The 21,071-nt window shown below is 36.7% G+C and overlaps 1 protein-coding gene across 6 annotated transcripts; it reads left to right on the top strand.

Moving 5' to 3' along the window:
- Positions 1 to 8,117: 8,117 nt before the first annotated feature.
- On the top strand, positions 8,118 to 17,063 carry LOC120083086. Of its 6 annotated transcripts, none has more exons than XM_039038634.1 (6): positions 8,118 to 8,345; positions 8,488 to 8,653; positions 8,828 to 8,877; positions 15,269 to 15,375; positions 16,039 to 16,298; positions 16,662 to 17,063. In XM_039038634.1, the coding sequence occupies exons 1-6, from the start codon at positions 8,258 to 8,260 to the stop codon at positions 16,780 to 16,782; spliced, it is 792 nt and encodes a 263-aa protein (XP_038894562.1). In that variant the 5' UTR covers positions 8,118 to 8,257; the 3' UTR covers positions 16,783 to 17,063. The 6 variants fall into 6 exon arrangements, with proteins under 6 accessions (XP_038894562.1, XP_038894557.1, XP_038894563.1 ...); XM_039038629.1 differs by lacking the exon at positions 8,828 to 8,877 and adding an exon at positions 9,257 to 9,426 and having other exon boundaries at positions 8,119 to 8,345; XM_039038635.1 differs by having other exon boundaries at positions 8,121 to 8,345; positions 15,269 to 15,360.
- Positions 17,064 to 21,071: the final 4,008 nt, after the last annotated feature.

The raw sequence follows: 21,071 nt of genomic DNA, 5'->3' as shown, positions 1-21,071 counted from the left end.
TTGTGATAACTACTGCCTAACATACTCATGAAAACCTACATCCTTAGTACCTGTTAAACTTGATTAGTAATTTATAATTCTCTAGAACTCAACACATAATTCCAGCAATTACTTTAAACATATAGTTTTCTACTAATCATAAATATCAATACAAACATACATGATAGATTTAGAAACCAAACTTATATACAATGCAAACTCCACTCTATTCTCCCCTTAACATGGATATAAAACTTAAACAGAAGGTTATGAGCCACCTAAACTGCAATCTTCCTGAGGGTCTGAAAAGTGGTTGACTGGTAAAGTCACTACGCCTCGGGACGTCGACTGCTACCTGGGGAGGAAAGCATTTTTAAAGAGTGAGTTGGAAAGCCCAGTGAGTGATTATCTTATTTAAAACATACTTTAAATCATAAATAACATAAACACATCTATCAGGGAAAACATTTAATAAAATCATAATCAGGGTTTTGGAAATGGAATTAAAATCATAAAATACATCATATAAAACCCTGTAATAAAACTCATTAACATCATTATGAAAAACTTCAATACTCCATTGCCTGTACATATAGGAGAATCCTTTTGTTCAATTCCTGATCACCTTAGTTGAGAGAGAACCCTTCTGCTTGATCTCGTCAACGTCGATAATATAGTCATACGTGCACGTAGATCTGGATGGGTCCTGACCACCTTACCATACCTTCGATCATGCGATCAACATTCATTTTAAGGCTTGCGTTGGAGAAAATCGTAATATAATAACTTCATATAAAATGCCTATGCATTGGAAAACATTCATAAACTTGCGTTAGAAAACATTTATTAAAACTTTTCACTCACTGTCTTAATCTATTTATCCAAAGGGTTGTACGCCTTTCCTATTTGTGTTTGCCCTGGAAAAGAAAAGTCTCTTGGTCAGTATGTTTAGCTCTCTTTTTAGCTTAACCCATAGCTTAACTTTATCGCATACTAATGGTTATTGCATCATATAATCAACACATCAAGAACCATCCTTCACGTATCAACTATTCCTTAACCATCTTACCTTATAACTTAAATGGAAATTAGGAATCCCTTCTCAAGATGCTCTAGGAAGCGTTGAAACACTTCTCAGCCTATGCGACGTACATCTACTGTGAGATGTACTTAGATTGCCTTCGTCGTGGATTTGCTATGTTGTATTTGTTAACGCATAACCTCACTGAGTTAGCTCCTTGCTTATTCTTCGTATGCAGTTGCCTGCTTATTCATCCACAACATCATCTCAAAATCAAACTTCCAAATTTCATAACTTTAATTCCAGCATTCGTTTAACTAAACTTCCTTCAATGAAATGCTCATAAACATCTTAACTTTTGCTAACCTTATTATTTGAGCTTCATTTCTTCCAAAACCAATAAAAAAAATTCCTCAAATTTTCCTTTGGTTGGTCGGAAATTCTTCAACTTTCAAATTCTTCAAATGGCAGTAACTTTCCTTTACTTACACATTCGAAAAATTTTGGCAAAATAATCTCCTTCTTGTTAAGCCTATTTATACTTGGGCTTGCATGAAGAGTTAGCTTAATTTATTGCCACCTAACAAGCTTATCCTTTTATTAACTTCTGCAAGGCTACCACCTGGCTTACTTATTCGTTAATTAAGCTGAATTCCTTAGCTTAAACTTGGTCGCATGGCCTTGCAACCATCCAAGACTTCTCCCTTCAACGCATGACCGTCTATCGTATCCTTCGTCAGCTTAGCCCTTAACAATGGTATACAAAGTTGGTCGCATAAACCCTACATACCACTTGTTATTCTTAGCCACAATGCCCTCCTTGGGCCTCTGGCCATATCATTCACTAAGCTGGCCACATGGCGCCTACCAGTTCCAACACATGGAACCCTCTCCTCTCTTTAGGTGTTAACTTGTTCCTACTTCACCTGAGAACCTAACGTTCCATACTTAACATATTTTCTTGCCATTTTCTAGTTTACCATTAATAAACTTGTCCAACTCTCTACGCATCCATCGTGTTACAACCTGAATGCATATAATCATAACACTTAGGAAATTTTCCTTCTCTTATATTTTAGACACATCATTTACAATACATAACTACTATTCCATTGACACTAATCCAAATCTTAACTCATAATTAGGAGGTCTTAAATTTAATTAACTAGTGAAACAAGTTCAAAGAGTTACACATTGACTCTAACAAGCATATATTTTACCATACCAATTGGCCTAACAAGGCAATGGTCACCTAACTGCACCAAAATATCATAAGGGTGCAAGATATGGCACTGAAAATAAACAAACACAAGAGCAAGCATAATATTCATTATAGACCCTAGATCTAACATGGTCTGTTCAAACTTTCTTGTACCTATCCTTTTACTTAATAGGTAGATTACTTGGAAGAACTACCTCTTGCTTGACCTCTTCCTCTTGTTTCTTTCCTTTTGAAGGAACCTCAACCTATATCTTCTTGCCCTTTTTGGTAAGGCTTTTGTTCCCTAGAGACTCAAAAAAATGCACCTCCTCCTTATACACTCCTTGTTGGGGTTGAAGTCCTAAATCTCGTAGGGTCTTGTAGTTTGTAAATCTCTATATAATATGAGATATTTATTCACTTCAGTCTATGAAATATGAGATATTTTAGTTGCATTAACCACAAACCAATAAACTAAGATCCCTAGTTATCATTGTAACTTGAGCATGTATGTGGAGACATACAAGTGGATCATGTTTTAATTGATAACCTAAATGGTCTGTAGTATATGGATAAAGGAGGGAAACTTTATCCTTGTGACACTACGAGTGTGGCTCATTTTTTAGGTTTTCTAAATGTTGTAAAGTGTTATAAATGGTCTGATCCTGATCATTCGTGTATTAAACATGCGAGTGAGGATGCTCTATATAAAGGAATTTGTATAAGACCGGACCACGAAATGTTTAGTCTTGTTATATAACGCCGTTGACAGAGACTTTCATTTCACTAGGATGACCATTGGTAACATGACCTTAATCCTAACTGAGTTGTGAACTCTTGCCTATGAGGGCGATCCTTTGATTTACATGGGTGCGAATGGCCAGATTGCTAACTCAAACTTACTACTTTGGGGATTTGTCTGATTGGGGAGCTGAGAACTCAGCTACACAAGACGAAATTCACTCATTCCCCGAAGTAGGGGTAAGTAGATAAATTGCTCCCTTAAAGGCTAATTTCGGGACTTGAACAATGTGGCGCCACACTTTCTCTTGGCTCGAGAAGGGTTTAGTCATAGTGAGCTTGTGATGGATTGTTCATTAGAGGAATCATTGGTACTTAAGGAGTTAGAGGTAACTACAAGGGCAAAACGGTAAATTGGTCTAGTTGTATTTATGATCGATTTGTGAAGGGTCGTCATACTGTTGATTGGTTATATCCGATGGACACAAAAATATATCTGTAGTGCAAAGAGTGCAAATGTCGGTCTTTAGTGGAGTACTCGACAGTTAATAGATAGTGGATATTGTGATTAAAGAGTTTAGTCAGTTATTCACGTACCGTTGGAGCTTCAAGCTACAGGTCCATAAGATTCTCTTGGTAACTCAATGGATTCATGTTGAAAATCAGTTTTTGGGTTAGTTTGAAGTGTTCAAATTAACAAATGGGAATTTGATTATATATGATATAATTAAATTAATTCAATTATATGTGATATAATTGAGATAATGTATTTAATACATTATTATTAGATTGGAGGAATTAATATAAATATGATTTATATTAAATGCCATAAAGGAGAAAAAGAATTATGGTTTATATGTTGCATATGATGTGATATTAAAACTATAGATTATATAATATGATAAATTAGTTACTATATTTATTTATAATACACTAATTATAAGATAATTGATTTCAATTTTCTCCAAATAACCACCTTAGTGGGAGGTTTTAATTAGTTTATTGCTAACTGATGGATAAAATGAAAATCGTTTTCACTTTTCATACCACCACGCGCAAAGCAAGTTATCAGATAACTTGTCGAGAGAGAAAATGATAGATCGAGTTTGTTATATGATAGTTACTTGATACTAAACGATCGAGTACTCAAGTCTATATGAAAGACTTCTTCCTTCTCCCACTTACTCCATCGTCTACTCGATCGTCCAATTCCTCTATACCTTTACCCAAATCCATACAGAGCCCACACCTCCTGGATTCTCACACTGAGAATACCAAGGTAACTGAGTGGTAGTGTCGAGTTTCTGTTTGAGGGTCGAGGATCGAGTTTTACTCGATTGTGATCAAGGATTTTCCAGTTCATGTTGTTTGTTGGGTTTGATCGTTGTGTTCGTGTTGTTGGACGCGTTGTTGAGTTTGATCGTGAAAATACTAGAAGAAAGGATTCTTCAAAGGCATGTTTACTCGATGCTTTTGTATTTAACTTAGAAGCATGCTATAATTTACTCTTTGATGCATAACTGTTCTGTTTGATTGTAAATGTTCTTGTTCTTTCACAATGTGATTTGGAACGATCTGCTTCCGCTCATTGATTCTCTAGATTTAGAGTTCCTTCACTCCTTCTTTAGCAATAAAAAATCTGCTAGGGAAAGAAGCAACAATATGTAAGAATTCAAATTAAGAAGTGGATCAAAACGTACCCCATGTATTCTAGGCAGACAAGCAATCTGCTCCTCAATATTCTCAACATTCTCTTCACTTACAACCTAAACTGGTTCGTCAACAGGCACCTCAGAGCTCTCCATGTACTCACAGCAACAATGGACTAACATTATGCACGTTGAACATAGGTTGGGAAAGAAGCTTCCCATACTGAGTGTCCAATCGATTGACTACATCGGGCAGTTGGGATATTTGAGTAGTCATACTCTGGATGTGACTGGAAATGGTATGTTAGAACTGCTTCTAGCTTTTTTTGGATTTTCATGGTGGATTCAGCTAGTCTTTTCACCATGTCCTCTAGAGGCATACTAGAACTGCTCAGGCCCTGATGTCCCTAATTTCCTCAATGGGTGTTGTTGTACATTTGATTGCCTTGCTGATTCCCCGCATAGTTCACCTCAACGACAGGCTCTTTTACAGAGAAAGCCTGTTTCACAGTAGTAGAAAGTTTGGCGATTTCAGCTCTATATTCACTTACCTCTTATGCAGATTTAGAAGAATGAGAAATGAATTCTCGTGTCCCAAACTGCTGGGTATTGGCTGCCATGGTGGAGATGAGTGCTCTGACCTCTAAAGGTGTCTTATTAGTAAGGGCTCCTCCTGCAGCTGCATCAATGGTACTTCTATCATTAGAGACAAGCCCTTCATAGAAGTACTGTATCAGGAGCGCATCAAAGATATGACGATGTGGAAAGTTGCCACAAGGTGCTTGAAACACTCCCAATACTCGTACAAGGACTCCCATCTAAACTGGGTGATGCCATAACTCTCTTTTTTAATCCTTGCAGCTCTGAAGGCAAGAAAGAATTTCTCCAAAAACTATTTCTTCATCTCAGCCTAGGAGGTCACTGATCCAGCAGAAAGATAGAAAAGCCAATCCTTAGCTTCGTCCTTGAAGGAGAATGAAAAAGCTCTCAGATTCATCTGCTTCTCTGTAACACCATGAGGTTTCATACCATCACACACAATATGGAACTTATTTAAGTTCTTGTGTGGTTCCTCTCCTACCAAACCATAGAAAACAAGTAGTAAGTGAATTAATCCAGACTTAAGCTCAAAGTTACTTGTAGTCTCAGAATATGTGATGTAGAAGGGCTATTGAGTCAGGTCTGGGGCCGAGAGGTCCCTAAGTGTGCGCTCAGTAGGCTACACAATTATCTCTTGCTGATCAACTCCCTCTTCTAAATGTTCTTCTTCTTCAATGCCTTCTACACATATTTGTCTTTCAATAAGTCTTCGTTCTCTAACTTCTCTCCTTCGTCTCCTTTCCTCCCTACCAAGCTCTGAAAAATATAACAAAGAATTTTGATACTGGGAAGATCAGGTCATACAAAAAAGAGAAATAATCAAGAACGAATAAGAACTGTAAACCCTTTAAAGGAGAAGTATCTTGGCTCTCCGACAATGGCGCCAATTTGGCGAACCATAAAGTTGTCGAAACTTTTGATTCGATCAAATAATTGTTCGGTTTCCTACTCTAATTATATGGTATTAAGGTAGTAATAGGTCGATCCTCAGAGAGTCGATCAATTTTCCTACTAAATTACTTGTTGTAAGTAACCAGGGGGTTTGATAATTTGGTTTCGATTGCGAGAAATTTGATTAAAAACAGTAATGATTGAATACAAATCTAATGCTAAGTAAATTGAAACTACCAATGAAATAAAGTCTAGCTCGAGGTAAATTGAATTAATTCCTAATTTGCTACTTAATCATTGATTAATCAGAAAGTGCTTTGTAGTTTAATCGATTTTTAACTTAGCCAATCACTTCTAGAAAAGCTAGAAGGAAACCCAATTGATCAAATTAATTCTTACACCTAGGGGAAAAGCCTCCTAAACATGCAAACTAATTAGCATTAAGGTCTAGGACAATTGCTAAGACGAACAAAATAATTAGGAATAAGCCAATTAAGTATTTGATACGATAGATAGAAGAATGTTATTCGATTGGAAAAGCCAAATTAAAATGCAACTTTAACTTAACTTTCGTTACTTGACTATCGAAGAACCTAACAATTACGAATTAAGTGTAAACCTATAACCAAAAATTAAACATGCTTGACTAATTTGTCAGATTATCTCAAACACATTCAATCAACAGATTATCTCGAACACATTCAATCAGTAAAATAAGAGCAAGAACACGATTCAACAAACAATTACAATTTTGGGACAAAAAAATCTTCATAATCTCATGAGATAACAAATCAAGATATAAATACTAAATCCTGAGCTAGACAATAGTACCTTAGCCTCGATACATACTAAAGTCAACAAAATAATGATCTAAAGAGGTCTCAATTGAGTAAGAAAGCAGAAGTTTGGAGAGGATGTCAGAAAGATAGGAAAGATTCTACTCAAAATCGTGTGTGTCAAGTGTGGGCGGCTAGGTCAATTTAAATAATTCTTGTTGCAGCGTTGCAACGCTTAAGGACAAGCATTGCAATATTGGCCTCAACTCATTCGATCACCAGATGCATTTGTTTTCTCCTTCAAAGTACGTAGCATAGCTACGCTTGATGTAGCATTACAACGCTTTGAGAATAGGTGCTTTCGGGTCTTCAGTGTAAGACACCAATGTAATGTGAGCATCGTTACGCTGTGGGTAATGCTGATGCTTCTACCTTTCAGCATAAAGAGGCAGCATAATAGGAGCGTTGTAATGCTCCCACAACACCACACTACTTCCTTCTAGTGTAGCTCTATACTGGAATGGAGGGTTGCAATGCTCTCTCAAGGGCATTTTGGTAATTTTGAACACTTTTCTTTGGTTGATGCTACGAAACTCCAATTTTGTTCGTTTAAGTCTCATTTTAACTCTAATGTCTGTTGTACTTCTTAGTTGCTCAATATCTACAAAATAGAAAAATAGACACATAAAATTCCACAGTCGAGCCCAAATTAAGTTAAGGAGGATAACACTTTTATGGTGCTATCAGATACTCTTAAAAATAAAATCTAACATTAATTTTTTTTTTAATTTTATTTATTACGATACATATATATTTGTTATTTAGAAAAAAAAAAATTATTATGGTGCTTGTATGTTTTTTATTTAAAAAAGTACCAAGAAGAAAAATTAAAATATCAAATTTCAATCCATAGAAAAAGAAATGAGCCCAATTTTAATTTAAAATTAGCAAATGATCAATTCAAAACAAAAGTAGAAATAACAATAAAAATTTTGGAAGACAATACAAAAAATCGATAACAAAATTGATAATAAAATAAACCAAATAAAAATCAATCAATTGGTTTTTTTCTTTATTGGATATTAGTCTGGATCATTTTTTTTTTAATAAAATATTGGTTTGATTTGATTCTTGATTGTCCTCAAAACAAATAAAACTGAATCGACTAGCACCCATATAAATTAATACTTTAGGCTTAGATTACTTCTGCTTGTGTTTAAAGCTAAATGTTATTATTTATTTGAATTACATTATTAAAAAAAAATCCGGAAAAAACGTTCAAAACTAAATTTGAAACTGACAAACGAAGAAGAATACCTAAAACCCTGAGGAGGGCGTTGTTCTTCCCTCCTCCACTCTCCTCTCCTTTCAACTCCTATGGACTGACGAACAGCAATCTATGGTGAAAATGAAGATTAAGCTTCTTGCTAGAGGACGATTACACTCTTACAGTTCTATCGAGCACTCTATTTCCGGCATAAAATCAGGTATAAACCCTTTCCTACTCTCTTTTCCTTCTCATAGCTCTTCTGATTCTGCATTTGGTGATTTTGATTTGTTTTCAATGGGGGCATATGGTTTTCATTTCTCTGTCAGTTAGGGCTTCATTAATCTTCCATCTTTTTGCAGCGTTCAGTAGGAAAGATGTTGACTATTTTGTACCTAGCTCAAATACATGGTGGCGCGGAAGATCCTACGCTGCCTCTGTTGCTTCAGATATACCCGGTCCTGAGAAGGCTCGTAAACGTGTCTCTATAGAAGATCGGCGGGCAATTGTCGAATCTTTTGTACACAAGTACTCTCTTGTTTTATCCTCATTTGAAATTTCCCGGTTGATTTCACTTTTATGAACTGTGGCAAATGGTGGAAGTCTGTTCTGTATTGTTCTATTTAATGAGTGAACAGTTCTGATTTTAGTAATTAAGAGTATGATCATGAAGAAAAATGTGTATTGCATTTATTGCTACAGATTGCTTCAAGGAATTGGCATGTCTTCCTATTATTCTTCTGTTGCAAAAGGTATTCATTGCTCATACTAATAATGCAACCTGAAAAAGTAACAGATCAATGGAACTTTTTTTCCTGCTTATTTTGTTTATGTTAATTGATTTTAATTTTCTTTTTAGCAACATTTCTTTTTAATCTGATCACAGAATGTTCCATCTCGCACTGTTCTTGCTCACTGATCACTTGGGAATAATTTGCTAGCTATTGAAAGTTTTAATGCATCCTCAGTAACAAGCTTCTTTTTGCCTGACAATTTGAAGAGATAATGAATTTGTTTCTGTTTTGCTACTCTTTTTGTTGTCTGCAGGTGAACATGTTTGTTAAAATGCATCTTATACTTCCTTGTTGTTTTGTATTTTGGTCGGTAAATACTTCTTTGTTCCGTCCACAGGTACAAGGCATCAAACAATGGGAAGTTCCCTCCGGTATCACGTACTTGGAAACAAGTAGGTGGCTCTTTTTATGTTGTTAGGAAAATCCTTCAAGAGCTTCAGAATGAATCTACAATGTCGTCATTAAAAAACGGAAGAAAAAAGTCATTTCAAGAAACGAAAATAAAAGGTAATGGAAGTTTAACTGAAGGTGAAATTTCTACCAGGCAGTTTTAAAAAGGTTTTTGGACCCAAGAGTGAGTCTCAACCTTTTTTGCCTCGATCTCTTGTCTTCTTTAGATCATAAGAGACTTATGCCTCCATTGGTTTACACATTCTTAAAAATATAAATTCCACTTGTGTATTTAAGGATAATTCTGTTAAACCCCCGATTATCCACACATATAAAAGAAAGGGTAGAAAGGGAATTACAACAAAAATCATAAATGAGGGAGGGAATAATCAGGGGGATGGAAATTGAGGGAAATATTGGAGAGGGGACCACTAACGATTGAGAATTTGGTTATAAAACATAATAGAGGAAGAGGTTGAGGAGTGTGGAGTATTTTGGTGAAGCTGGAGTAGCTCTTGGAGGAGAGATTCTCATTCTTCTCGAATTGCCTAGTTCTCGTTTTCCGTTTTAGTTATTTCTCACATTATCTTCTTGTTTTTGAGCATAGTTGATTTCCATTGTTTATCTTTCCCTTGAAGTATATAAATAAAACATCTTAGAGCCTTGCTCTGTTTCTTGGGATTTTTCTTGTTGGGTATATTTTGTTTGTAGATCCAGAAACCTAACAAATTGGTATAAGAGCCATTTCAACCTAAGGCGAACAAGGCAGATGGCACAAAAACAAATCGAGGAAAGGATGGAAGAGAGTGAAAAAGAGATTTAGGAAATGAAGAACTTAATCGTAGGTCTTTGTAAGAATATGGAAAAACTATCCGAAGATGTGTGAGAAAACAACTCGATGAGGAAGAATGAAGAATCTGGGATAGTTGATGGATCCCAACTCAAGATGAAGGGCAAGTTGGAAGAGGTGGACTCCACATCAAGTCACGGAGCAAGAGGGACCGACAAGAGCAAGTACAAGAGATTGGAGATGTCGATTTTTGCAGGAGAGAACCCGAAATCCTGGGTCTACAGGGCTGAGCATTATTCCGAGATCCAAGAGCTCAGTGATGCGGAGAAAGTGAAAGTGGTTGTGGTGAGTTTCGCTCCTGACGAAGTTGACTGGTTCAGATGGAGCCACAATCGGAAGGTGATCACGTTCTGGGACGAATTGAAGAAAAGAATGTTCGAGCGTTATTGACCCACTAGCGAAGTCAGCCTCGGAGCAAGGTTGTTACGGATCAAACAGGAAGGAAGTTATGAGGAGTACGTGAAGAAATTTGTAACTTACTCCACACCGCTACCGAAGATGGTCGAAAGCGTACTCGCAAATGCATTCCTAAACGGATTGGAGCCAACGTTGCAGGCCGAAGTAATCAGCCGACATCTGTTGGGCCTAAATGAGTGTATGAGAGGGGCCCAACTCGTGAATGATTGTAACCTAGCCTTCAAACTAGCCCTAAATGAATTGGGTCTTGTTGGACCCAGAAAGGGGAAGCCCAAAGTGGAATTAAAAATAATAGTGCAATGGTGAAAAGAAACCCTAAAGGAGCTGAAGGGGGGCGACTCACCAAGTTTCAATTCTAATTAGATAGAATCTGAGGAAGGAGCCATCAGTAAAACGACTCTCCGATCGTGAATATAGAGAGCGTCTGGAGAAGGGGCTTTGCTTTCGTTGCAATGATAAGTACTCGCAAGGCCATTGCTGCAAGGTAAGAGAAAATCTAGAACTAATGTTATTTATAGCTACTGATGAAGAGGAGAACGAAGAGATCGAAGAGAACCCAAAGATGAATTCGATGGAGTTAATAGAAGAGACGAAAATATCACTACGTTCCATGATGCAATTCTTGAAACATGGCACCATGAAGTTAAAAGGGGAAATCGAATGGGAAGAGGTGATAGTGTTGATAGATTGCGGAGCGACTCATAATTTCATTCATCAAGGATTAATAGAGAGACTGAAGTTACCAGCCACTAGTACGGCAAAATATGGAGGAGTTATTGGCAATGGAGAGTCAATGGAAGGAACTATTTGCAAGGCATTGATAGTTAAGCTACAGGAGCTAGTAGTCATTGCTGACTTTCTTCCAATAAATTTAGGGAAGATGGATGTGGTGTTGAGAATGCAATGGCTGATCACAACAGGGTTCATGGAAGTACATTGGCCCTCATTAACAATGTGCTTCACAGAAGGAGGTCGGATAGTTATGCTGAAGGGTGACCCGTCGTTGACCCGAGTGGAAATTTCATTGAAAACTTTAGCTAATGTATGGGAAGAAGAGGACCAGGGGTTCTTGATCAAATTTCAAAATTTGGAGATCACCGATAATCGGGATGTGATTCCAAATGTAGAAAGCAAGAAGGACGAAGTACTTCCAGTAACGATCCAATCTCTACTCAACGAGAGCGAGGATATTTTCGAGGTTCCAACGAAATTACCTCTCGAACGGGAAAATGATCTCCAAATCATCACTCAAGAAGGACAACCACCAGTCAATGTGAGGGCGTATAAATATGGGCATTATAAAAAAGAAGAGATTGAGAAATTGGTAGGGGAAATGTTAGAGACAGGAATAATCAGACCAAGCTATAGTCCATATTCAAGCCCTGTTCTGCTGGTCAGAAGGAATAATGGGGGCTGGAGATTCTGTATGGATTATAAAAGATCGAATCAAATAACAGTGGCAGATAAATTCTCAATTCCTGTCATTGAAGAGCTGTTGGATGAACTTCATGGGTTTGCAGTTTATTCAAAATTGGACCTACGATCAGGCTACCACCAAATTCGAATGAGGGAGAAGGATATAGAAAAGACAGTGTTTAGAACACATGAAGGACATTACAAATTCCTTGTGATGCCATTTGGCCTAACCAATGCGCCTGCAACCTTTCAATCACTAATGAATCAGATATTCAGGCCGTTTCTAAGGAGATTTATATTAATATTTTTTGACGATATCTTTATCTACAACCCTAATATTTCTACTCATGGAACACACCTGGCAGTGGTGTTCAACATTTTAAGAGATCACAAGCTGTTTGTTAATAAGAAGAAATGCTTTTTTTGCCAAAATAGGATTCAATATCTGGGATATTGGGTATCTCGTGGAAGGGTAGAAGCTGATGGAGAGAAAATCAAAGCAATGGTAGAATGGCCACAACCAAATAACGTGATAGAACTCAGGGGCTTTCTAGGGCTTACCGGGTACTATCGGAGGTTTGTGAAGAGATATGGGCAGATCATAGCTCCATCGATGCAACTACTTAAAAAAATGCCTTTGGGTGGAACGAACAAGCCCATCAAGCATTTGAGGAACTGAAACGGGCCATGGTAACTATCCCTGTATTTACCAGACTTTCGATTGACATTTGTAATTGAAATGGATGCATCTGGATTTGGGTTAGGGGCAGTACTCACGCAGAACTCTAAACCAATTGCATACTTCAGCCAAAAATTGTCTCCCCTGCCCCAGGAAAAATCGATATACGAAAGGGAGTTGATGGTAATTGTGTTGGCGGTACAAAAGTGGCGCCATTACCTACTGGGGACTAAATTCATGGTCATCTCAGATCAAAAGGCCTTAAGGTTTCTGATTGAACAATGGGAGGTACAACCTCAATTCTAGAAAGGGTTGACAAAGTTATTGGGATACGATTTCGAAATACTTTACCAGTCGGGGCTTCAAAACAAAGCGGCTGATGCATTGTCGAGATTACCTTCCACGGCCAAGTTATTCATGCTAACCACACCATCACTATTGGATATGGAGCTGGTACTCAAAGAGCTCGATGAAGATGAAGAGTTACAGAAGATCATCTCCATTTTGAAGGATATTCTAGAAGGAAAACCCAAATACCAATGGGAACATGGTAGGCTGTTATATAAAGGAAGGTTAGTGATTTCAAAGACCTCATCACTAATACCATCACTTCTCCATACTTTCCACAATTCGGTGCTAGGGGGGGTCATTCGGGGTTCCTACATGCTTGTAAAAGAATGTCAGGCGAGATATTTTGGCAAGGAATGAAGGCTGATGTGAAGAGGTATATGGAACAATGTGAGATATGTCAACACAACAAAGCAGAATCCTTAAAACCACCAGGACTGCTACAACCCTTACCAATTCTAGACCAAATTTGGGATGATCTGACGATGGACTTTGTAGAAGGGCTTCCAAAATTAGAGGGGTATGATTCCATAATGGTTGTCGTTGATAGGCTGAGCAAATATGCTCACTTTATAAGATTGCACCATTTGTTTTCAGCAAAGCAAGTAGCAGATTTTTTTATTCAAGAAGTCATACAACATCATGGAATCCCAAAGTCAATTGTAACTGTCAAGGATAAAATCTTCCCAAGTCACTTTTGAAAAGAATTGTTTTCTATGATGGGCACAGTGCTAAAACATAGTACCTCTTTTCACCCACAAACAGACGGACAAATGGAAAGAGTAAATCTTTGTTTAGAAATGTATCTAAGGTGTTTTTGCAACGAACAACCAACTAAATGGAGCAAATGGATTTTGTGGGCCGAGTATTGGTATAATACAACTTTTCACACTTTGATTAAGACCATTCCATAACAAGTAGTGTTTGGAAGGAAACCCCCTCCCTTGATCTCATATGGGGAGAAGAAGACCACGATGACTTAGTAGAACAACAATTTATGGCAAGACATGCTGCCCTGAATGCTTTAAAAGACACCTCGTGGTGGCACAAAACTGGATGAAGAAGCAAGCTGACCTTCATAGGAGAGAACTATAATTTGAGGTAGGAGATGAAGTTTATCTCAAACTACGACCGCATAGATAGAGATCCTTGGCTTGTAAAAGGAGTGAAAAGTTAGCACCTAAATACTATGGACCATACCAGGTCAAAGAATGAATTGGGAATGTGGCCTATAGACTAGAGTTGCCACCTGAAGCAAATATCCATAATGTGTTTCATATTTCACAATTAAAGAAGTTGGGACAATCTACTCAAGTCCAGCACCATCCACCAGTGTTACTGAAGAATTTGAACTCCAAGTGATGTCAGAAAATGTTTTAGGGATACGTTGGAACGGGGAGTTAGCTGCAAACGAATGGTTAGTAAAGTGGAAGGGTCTACCGGAGAGTGAGGCAACTTGGGAGTTGGTATATTTGATGAATGAACAATTTCCCCACTTCCACTTTAAGGACAAGGTGCCTTTTTCAGTACCTGACTTCTACTCCTTAAAATGCAGCTATATTTCCTCTGTTGCTGGAATTTTCTGCACCTTTCCTACTACTACTTCTAACCTCCTAGTGATTTCAATCTCTTGTCGATCTTCTTCCTTAACATTTACAGGATGGAGCTATGGAGCTCTGATACCAATTGGTAAGTGGCAACTGATGTAGTAAAATAAGATGCCAGTGTATGACAATCTAATCATTAGGAAAAGAAGTTGCAACTCTTGGACTCTTCGAGAGGTCTGAATTTCTCCCTTAATAGATTACTTCCAAGTATACCTATTTTATGCTTACATCTTCACTTGTATACTTCCCTGAAAAACTACCCGTACGACATCCCACACTACCCTTTGGTACAAAAACACCCTTCCCACCATAAACTAACTTGTATATGCTAAACACCCTGTAACTTCGTCCTTGTATATACAAACTTAAATTGGAGGCTTACTTTTATAATGATCATTGAGATTTGATTCTTTTCCTTTAATACCTTTATAATTGATAATGTTGAGTAATGGCTTACATTTTTATGACTTTGATCATTTTATTTTATTTTATTTTATTGTTGTAAAGTTTACTTCTCGTTGTCTCAAGCTTTTGTCCTCTCTATTTTTTAAAAGCTTAAGACCGCCTTTTTAATATATTGAGTATACTATTGCTTTGAGTTCAACAACAAGAACTATTCCCATTGGATAATTCATGATGCAGAGAATCCTAATGTTGGTGGCAAACGTTTCGAAGCAGCATCTGATTGGCAAAATTCCTCTTGTGCTGAGAAGATCTCGTCTGCTAATGATGATGTAAGCTTGCAACTCGTAAGTTTGATCTGTCATAGTCATAAGAAGTATTTGTACTAAATTTGGAGATGGAGTTTACAATGTTCTCTTGAGAAAGTTGTAAGGCTAGGTTGTTCTAGTTCAGGAACTTATTGGTGGATTCACTTCGTTAATGGTGTTACAGCGTGCACAAAAAAGGTTGTAAGGGGACATTTAGATGCCATCTCGTCATTTGCATGTTGATTTTCACCTAGGTGGTATATTTTAAAAAATGGAAAACAAGGTTATCATTGAACATGTTAGCCTATCAAATTCAAAAGAAACAATTGGAGTGTTTTTTCTTTTAAACAGCAAACTAATTGTATTGAAAGTAGGAAATTACAATTTGTGTGTGTGTTTGTGTTTTTGTAGGAAATAGCGATGAAATGAGGGTGTTACTTTACTGGATCAAACTATTTTAAATATGTTTTCATTTGAGGTTAATCTTATCAAGGAAACTCTCTTTTCTGAACCAAGTATCGCAGTTTTCATTTTTACTTTAGTTCAAAATTATTGGAAATGATTCAAACTGCCTTCTATCTCACACAACCATATAACAATAATTTTAAAGTGATTTCCATCATTCTTTTAATTAGATTATAAATGTTGAAGCCCTCCGGTGTTATGTCTTTCAGTTTTATTGACTTTTGTAACTTTACACAGGTTAGCCATTCTGTCCTTCCAATGAGAAGCAATCTTTTGGAGGACTCCAAGGAAGTTACTTCTTCTCATAAGAAACCAGATAATGATGATAAAGAGGTGGACATTTCTGACCATGGTTCTACTGAAAGCCATGTACTAAAAAATGAACGAGATGTGGTTTCTGAAGTTCATCTTGAAGGTCGTTCTTCATCTGAAGAGCTGAAGCGTGAACGTCCAAACGGTAAAGAGCAACATGTTCAGACTTCTCGTAAATTAAACAGGTTTGTTCACCTTATTCATATTCGATTGGATGGGTATTCCACAAACACCTTTTCCTTTTTGGTTTCCTTGATGCCCAGTCGTGTTACTCTTATTAATCCACCAGGCCCAAATGATTTCGGTTCTTATGGTTTGATAAAATCCTCATATGTAGTCCCTACCGTATGGATTATTTTTTAGAGTTTTATCAAACTATAGGGATTAAATTCTAACTTTCTCTTTACTATAGGGACCAGATTTGCAATTTTATCCCTTTTTTTTTCTCCCTGTGGTCCTTCATATGCTCCTTTCCATCTATTCTTAAAGTTTTCCTGCCTGTTTAATGTTGATAACTGAAATGTTACTGCAATTCTTCCATTTTCTAGGGAGAACATTAACAATAGGACGGTGGATGAGGCTCAGCTTACAACAATTGAATCAAAACCCTGGGGAGAACGTATGAAGTCAATTGTAGACGGTATAATCAACATGTGGAGGAAACGTTAAATCCTTCTTAGAAGTGTTAATCAGAGCTTGTAAATATAGTCTACACACCTGTTAGGGATAATGTCACTTTTAATATATGGACACTAATCCCCTTTTTGGTTGGCTGTTTATTCCCTTGAGTAATCTTTTTTTAATTTATAGGTTTTTACTTTATGATTATTTCTACATTTGAAACAGATTTTGCAGACTCTTATTTGAAATTTTCGTAGGCGGGAATATGGTTACGAATTGTTGCTGGTACTTGTTATGAGATGTAATAAAATAATATCTTTGATGATTAAGTTGGGAATTTGTGATGTGTATGAGTGAAGGATTCAACTCCATTTTGGAGTAATAACTAGAAATTCAAAGAAATGTATGCCTTGAGGAAAAATCTTCCTGGACTATGATGATTTAAACTTGGTTGAGAGAAGAATTCAGTAAAGCCAGCAGGACAAATGAGGCTAATGGACAAACATTCATCCAAATCTAGCTAAAGTTTGTGTTCGCATGAAATTTCAATTAAAAAAAAAATGATACGTATAATGAACTTGAATTTGATTTGTAGGTGAGTGTGGTATGTACTAAAGAGAATAATAATTCTTATTCCCTTAGTCAGGTTGAAGATACATATATATAGGTAATTAAGAAACCCTAATCTAGGAGATATAAAATTACAATAAAGGACACCTAATTATATTTACAATATACATATATATCATAACACTCCCCCTTAAACTGGAGCAAATATGTCAATCATGTCTAGCTTGTTGCATAGATAACTTATTCGTTTACTGTTTTAGTAAGTAGATCTCTCAATTGATCACCAGTTTTTACATATCCTGCAGATATCAATCCTCCTTGTATTTTCTCATGAATAAAATGACAGTCCACTTCAATATGTTAAGTTCGTTCATGAAACACATGATTGGATGCAATATGGAGAGTTGCTTGATTATCACACCATAATTTAGCTGGCACAGTAATACTAAAGCTATCTCAACCAAAAGCATCGCTCTATATTCTAACTCAACACTCGAATGAAAAACTACATTATGTTTCTTACTTTTCAACGACACTACGTTCCCTCCTACAAAAACACAATATCTAGAAATTGATCTCCTATCTTCTCGAGATCCAACCCAATCAGCATCTGAAAAATATTCAACTCTTGTATGACCATGATCTCTATATAAGATCCCACGTCCAAGTGTAACTTTCAAATAACATAGGATTTGTTCAACTGCAACCCAATGATCCATAGTAGGGGAAGACATAAATTGGCTAACAATACTCACAGAATAAGCAATGTCAGGTCGTGTCAAGAACGGGAAGATATACCTGATATATCATTTCCAGTGATAACGATATCATCAACATATACAACAAGCAAAGTAATACCATTGTCTGATTGTCGATAGAATACAGAATGATCAGACGTACTCTTCTTCATACCAAAACATTCGAGTGCTTGACTAAACTTACCAAACCATGCACAAGGACTTTGTTTTAGTCCATACAAGGATTTTCAAAGCCGACATACCTTATTATTCTCCCCTAAGCAACAAACCCAGGTGGTTGCTCCATATAGACTTCCTCTTGAAGATCACCATGTAAAAAATCATTGTTAATGTCAAGTTGATGCAAAGGTCAATTGTAATTAGCAACCATTGAGATAAACATTCAAATGGAAGTTAATTTAGCAATAGGAAAAAATGTGTCAGAATAATCAGTCCCATAAATATGAGCATAACCTTTAGCAACCAATCAAGCTTTCAATCGAGCCACTGTCCCATCAGGATTAACCTTGATAGCAAACACCCATTTACACCAAATAGCCTTCTTTCCATCCGGACGTGAAACTAGATCCAAGTACCATTATCATCTAAAGCAACCATCTCCTCAATCATTACAATATGCCACCCAGAATGAGATAACGCTTTATTGACAAATTTAGGAGTAGAGGTGGAATCAAGCAGAAAAGAATAATTGGGAGAAGATAACTGGTTATACAAAACAAACGAAGAAATAGGATAAGTACAAGTGCGTTTATCTTTTTGAAGGGTAATGGGAAGATCATCACTCGGTCTCAGATCAGATGTCGAAGAAGCCAGTGGTGGAGGACATGGATCTGAAGATGGTTGTGAAGGACGCCTGGATTAGACTCGAATAATTAGGGGATTAGAAGGAAGAGATGTAGAGGAAGGTGAATGAGAGGATGATGGAGAAGATGTAATCTCATAGATAAAAAGATCGTCATCCTCCCTCGAACACGGACTCAACGGTGATGGACTAAAGGGTATATCTTCAAAGAATGTAACATTTTGAGATACAAGATACCTATTCAGAATAGGACAATGACAACGATAACCCTTTTGAACATGTGAATAGCCTAAGAAAATCCATTTCAAATATTTTGGATCTAATTTAGTACGATTTGGACGAATATCTTGAATAAAACAAACACAACCAAAGATCTTAGGAGCAATGAGGAACGAAGATTTTTGTAGGAAAAAAGAGTACGATAAGGAATCTCTCCATTTAGGATAGAGGAAGACATTTTATTAATCAGGAAGTAAGCACTAGATACAACATCAACCCAAAAATTCTTTGGAACATGCATTTGAAAGGATAAGGCACGAGCTGTTTCAAGGAGGTGTCTGTTCTTTCTTTCAGCAACCCCATTTTGAGATGGAGTATCTGCACAAGAAGATTGATGAATAATGTCATGACCACACATGTAAGATCCAAGTACGTGAGAGAAATATTCACCAGCATGGTAAGTTCACAAGATTTTGATAAAGACATTAAATTGATTTTGAATCTTGGCATGAAAAGCACAAAAATGAGACAATAACTCAGAATGATTTTTCATTAAATATAACCAAGTTACACGAGAATAATCATCAACAAAGATAACAAAGTAACAAAAACCTGTTTGAGACATGACAGGACAAAGACCCTAAATATTGGAATGAACTAACTCAAAAGGAGCACTAGCTCATTTATGAACCCTAGGACTAGAACTAAGACGATGAAATTTTGAAAACTGACACGAATCACAATTCAAAGGCGATGAGGAATGAAATTATGGATGAAGTTTCTTTAGCACAAACAATGATAGATGACCTAAACGATAATGAACATCAAATGGGGATATAACTCCAGGACAAGCCACAACTCTTGGTATCTGATTGTCGAAGATGTAAAGACCTCCCGACTCATGTCCTCTACTAATAATCTTCTTCATCATACGATCTTGAAACAAGTAATAACAAGGAAAAAATGAGACAAAGCAATTAAGGTCACAAGTAAGTTGGCTAATAGAAATTAAATTAAAGGACAACTGAGGCAAATATAAGACAGAGTACAAAGAGAGTGATAGAATAAGGGAAATGGTGTCAGATCCAAGGACAGGGGAGGTTGATCCATCTGCCAAGGTGACAGACAGAGATGAGATAGGAGATAGAGGCATAGAAAATAGGTTAGAATTATCTGTCATATGGGCGGTAGCCCTAGAGTCTACAACCCATTTGGTAGATGATGTAAGAAGTCATTTCGTATTACTTGTCTCGGTAATGGTGGCAATAGGATTAGATGAAGAAGATACCTACAATGATTCCTGGAAAATTTGAAATTTAGCAAGGTCGTCAGCAGAGATGGTAAAATTTTTTTAGCCATATCACTGGTGGAAGTTATCTGAGCATGTTGAGATCGTTGAGTCTTATACAACAATTTCCGACAATCATGTTTTATATGTTCTGGCTTACGACAATAGTGTCATACGATCTCTGGGGAATCTGATCTTCGATTATCATAACTAGGTTTCTGAAAATTATTAGTCGTCCCTGAAGTGCCACGGAAGATATTATTATTCTTACTCATATAGGCATTGTTTGGTTGAGAAACGTGCGAATTGGACTGAGAACTCTCAATACGAAGAATACGACTGAAGGCTTCCTCTAATGATGGAATTTCAAAGTCAGAAGGAATTTGTGTTTTAACCATTCCAAACTTAGAGGAAAGTCCATTAAAAAATATCATAACAGCCAACTTTTCTCGCTGAGCTTGTTGAACTTTGACATCAGGACTAAATGACAATAGTAAGGCAAGTTCAGCAGTTGTTTTCTTAAGCCTCATAAAATAACTTATAACAAATTCTACTTTTTGTTCCACTCGGAAGAATTGCATACAGACATCAAACATTCTATGAACATGTTCTTTCCCAGATTATAAAAATTCTAAGAATTTTAAGTGTTCTTTCATAGAATCACAATGATCTACCAAGCAAACAACCTCACTCTCAATAG

This window comes from Benincasa hispida, chromosome 8, assembly GCF_009727055.1.
Source record: "Benincasa hispida cultivar B227 chromosome 8, ASM972705v1, whole genome shotgun sequence".
Classification (NCBI taxonomy): domain Eukaryota; kingdom Viridiplantae; phylum Streptophyta; class Magnoliopsida; order Cucurbitales; family Cucurbitaceae; genus Benincasa; species Benincasa hispida.
Note: the sequence above shows the minus strand (reverse complement) of the source record. Positions and strands in the feature narration are given on the sequence as shown.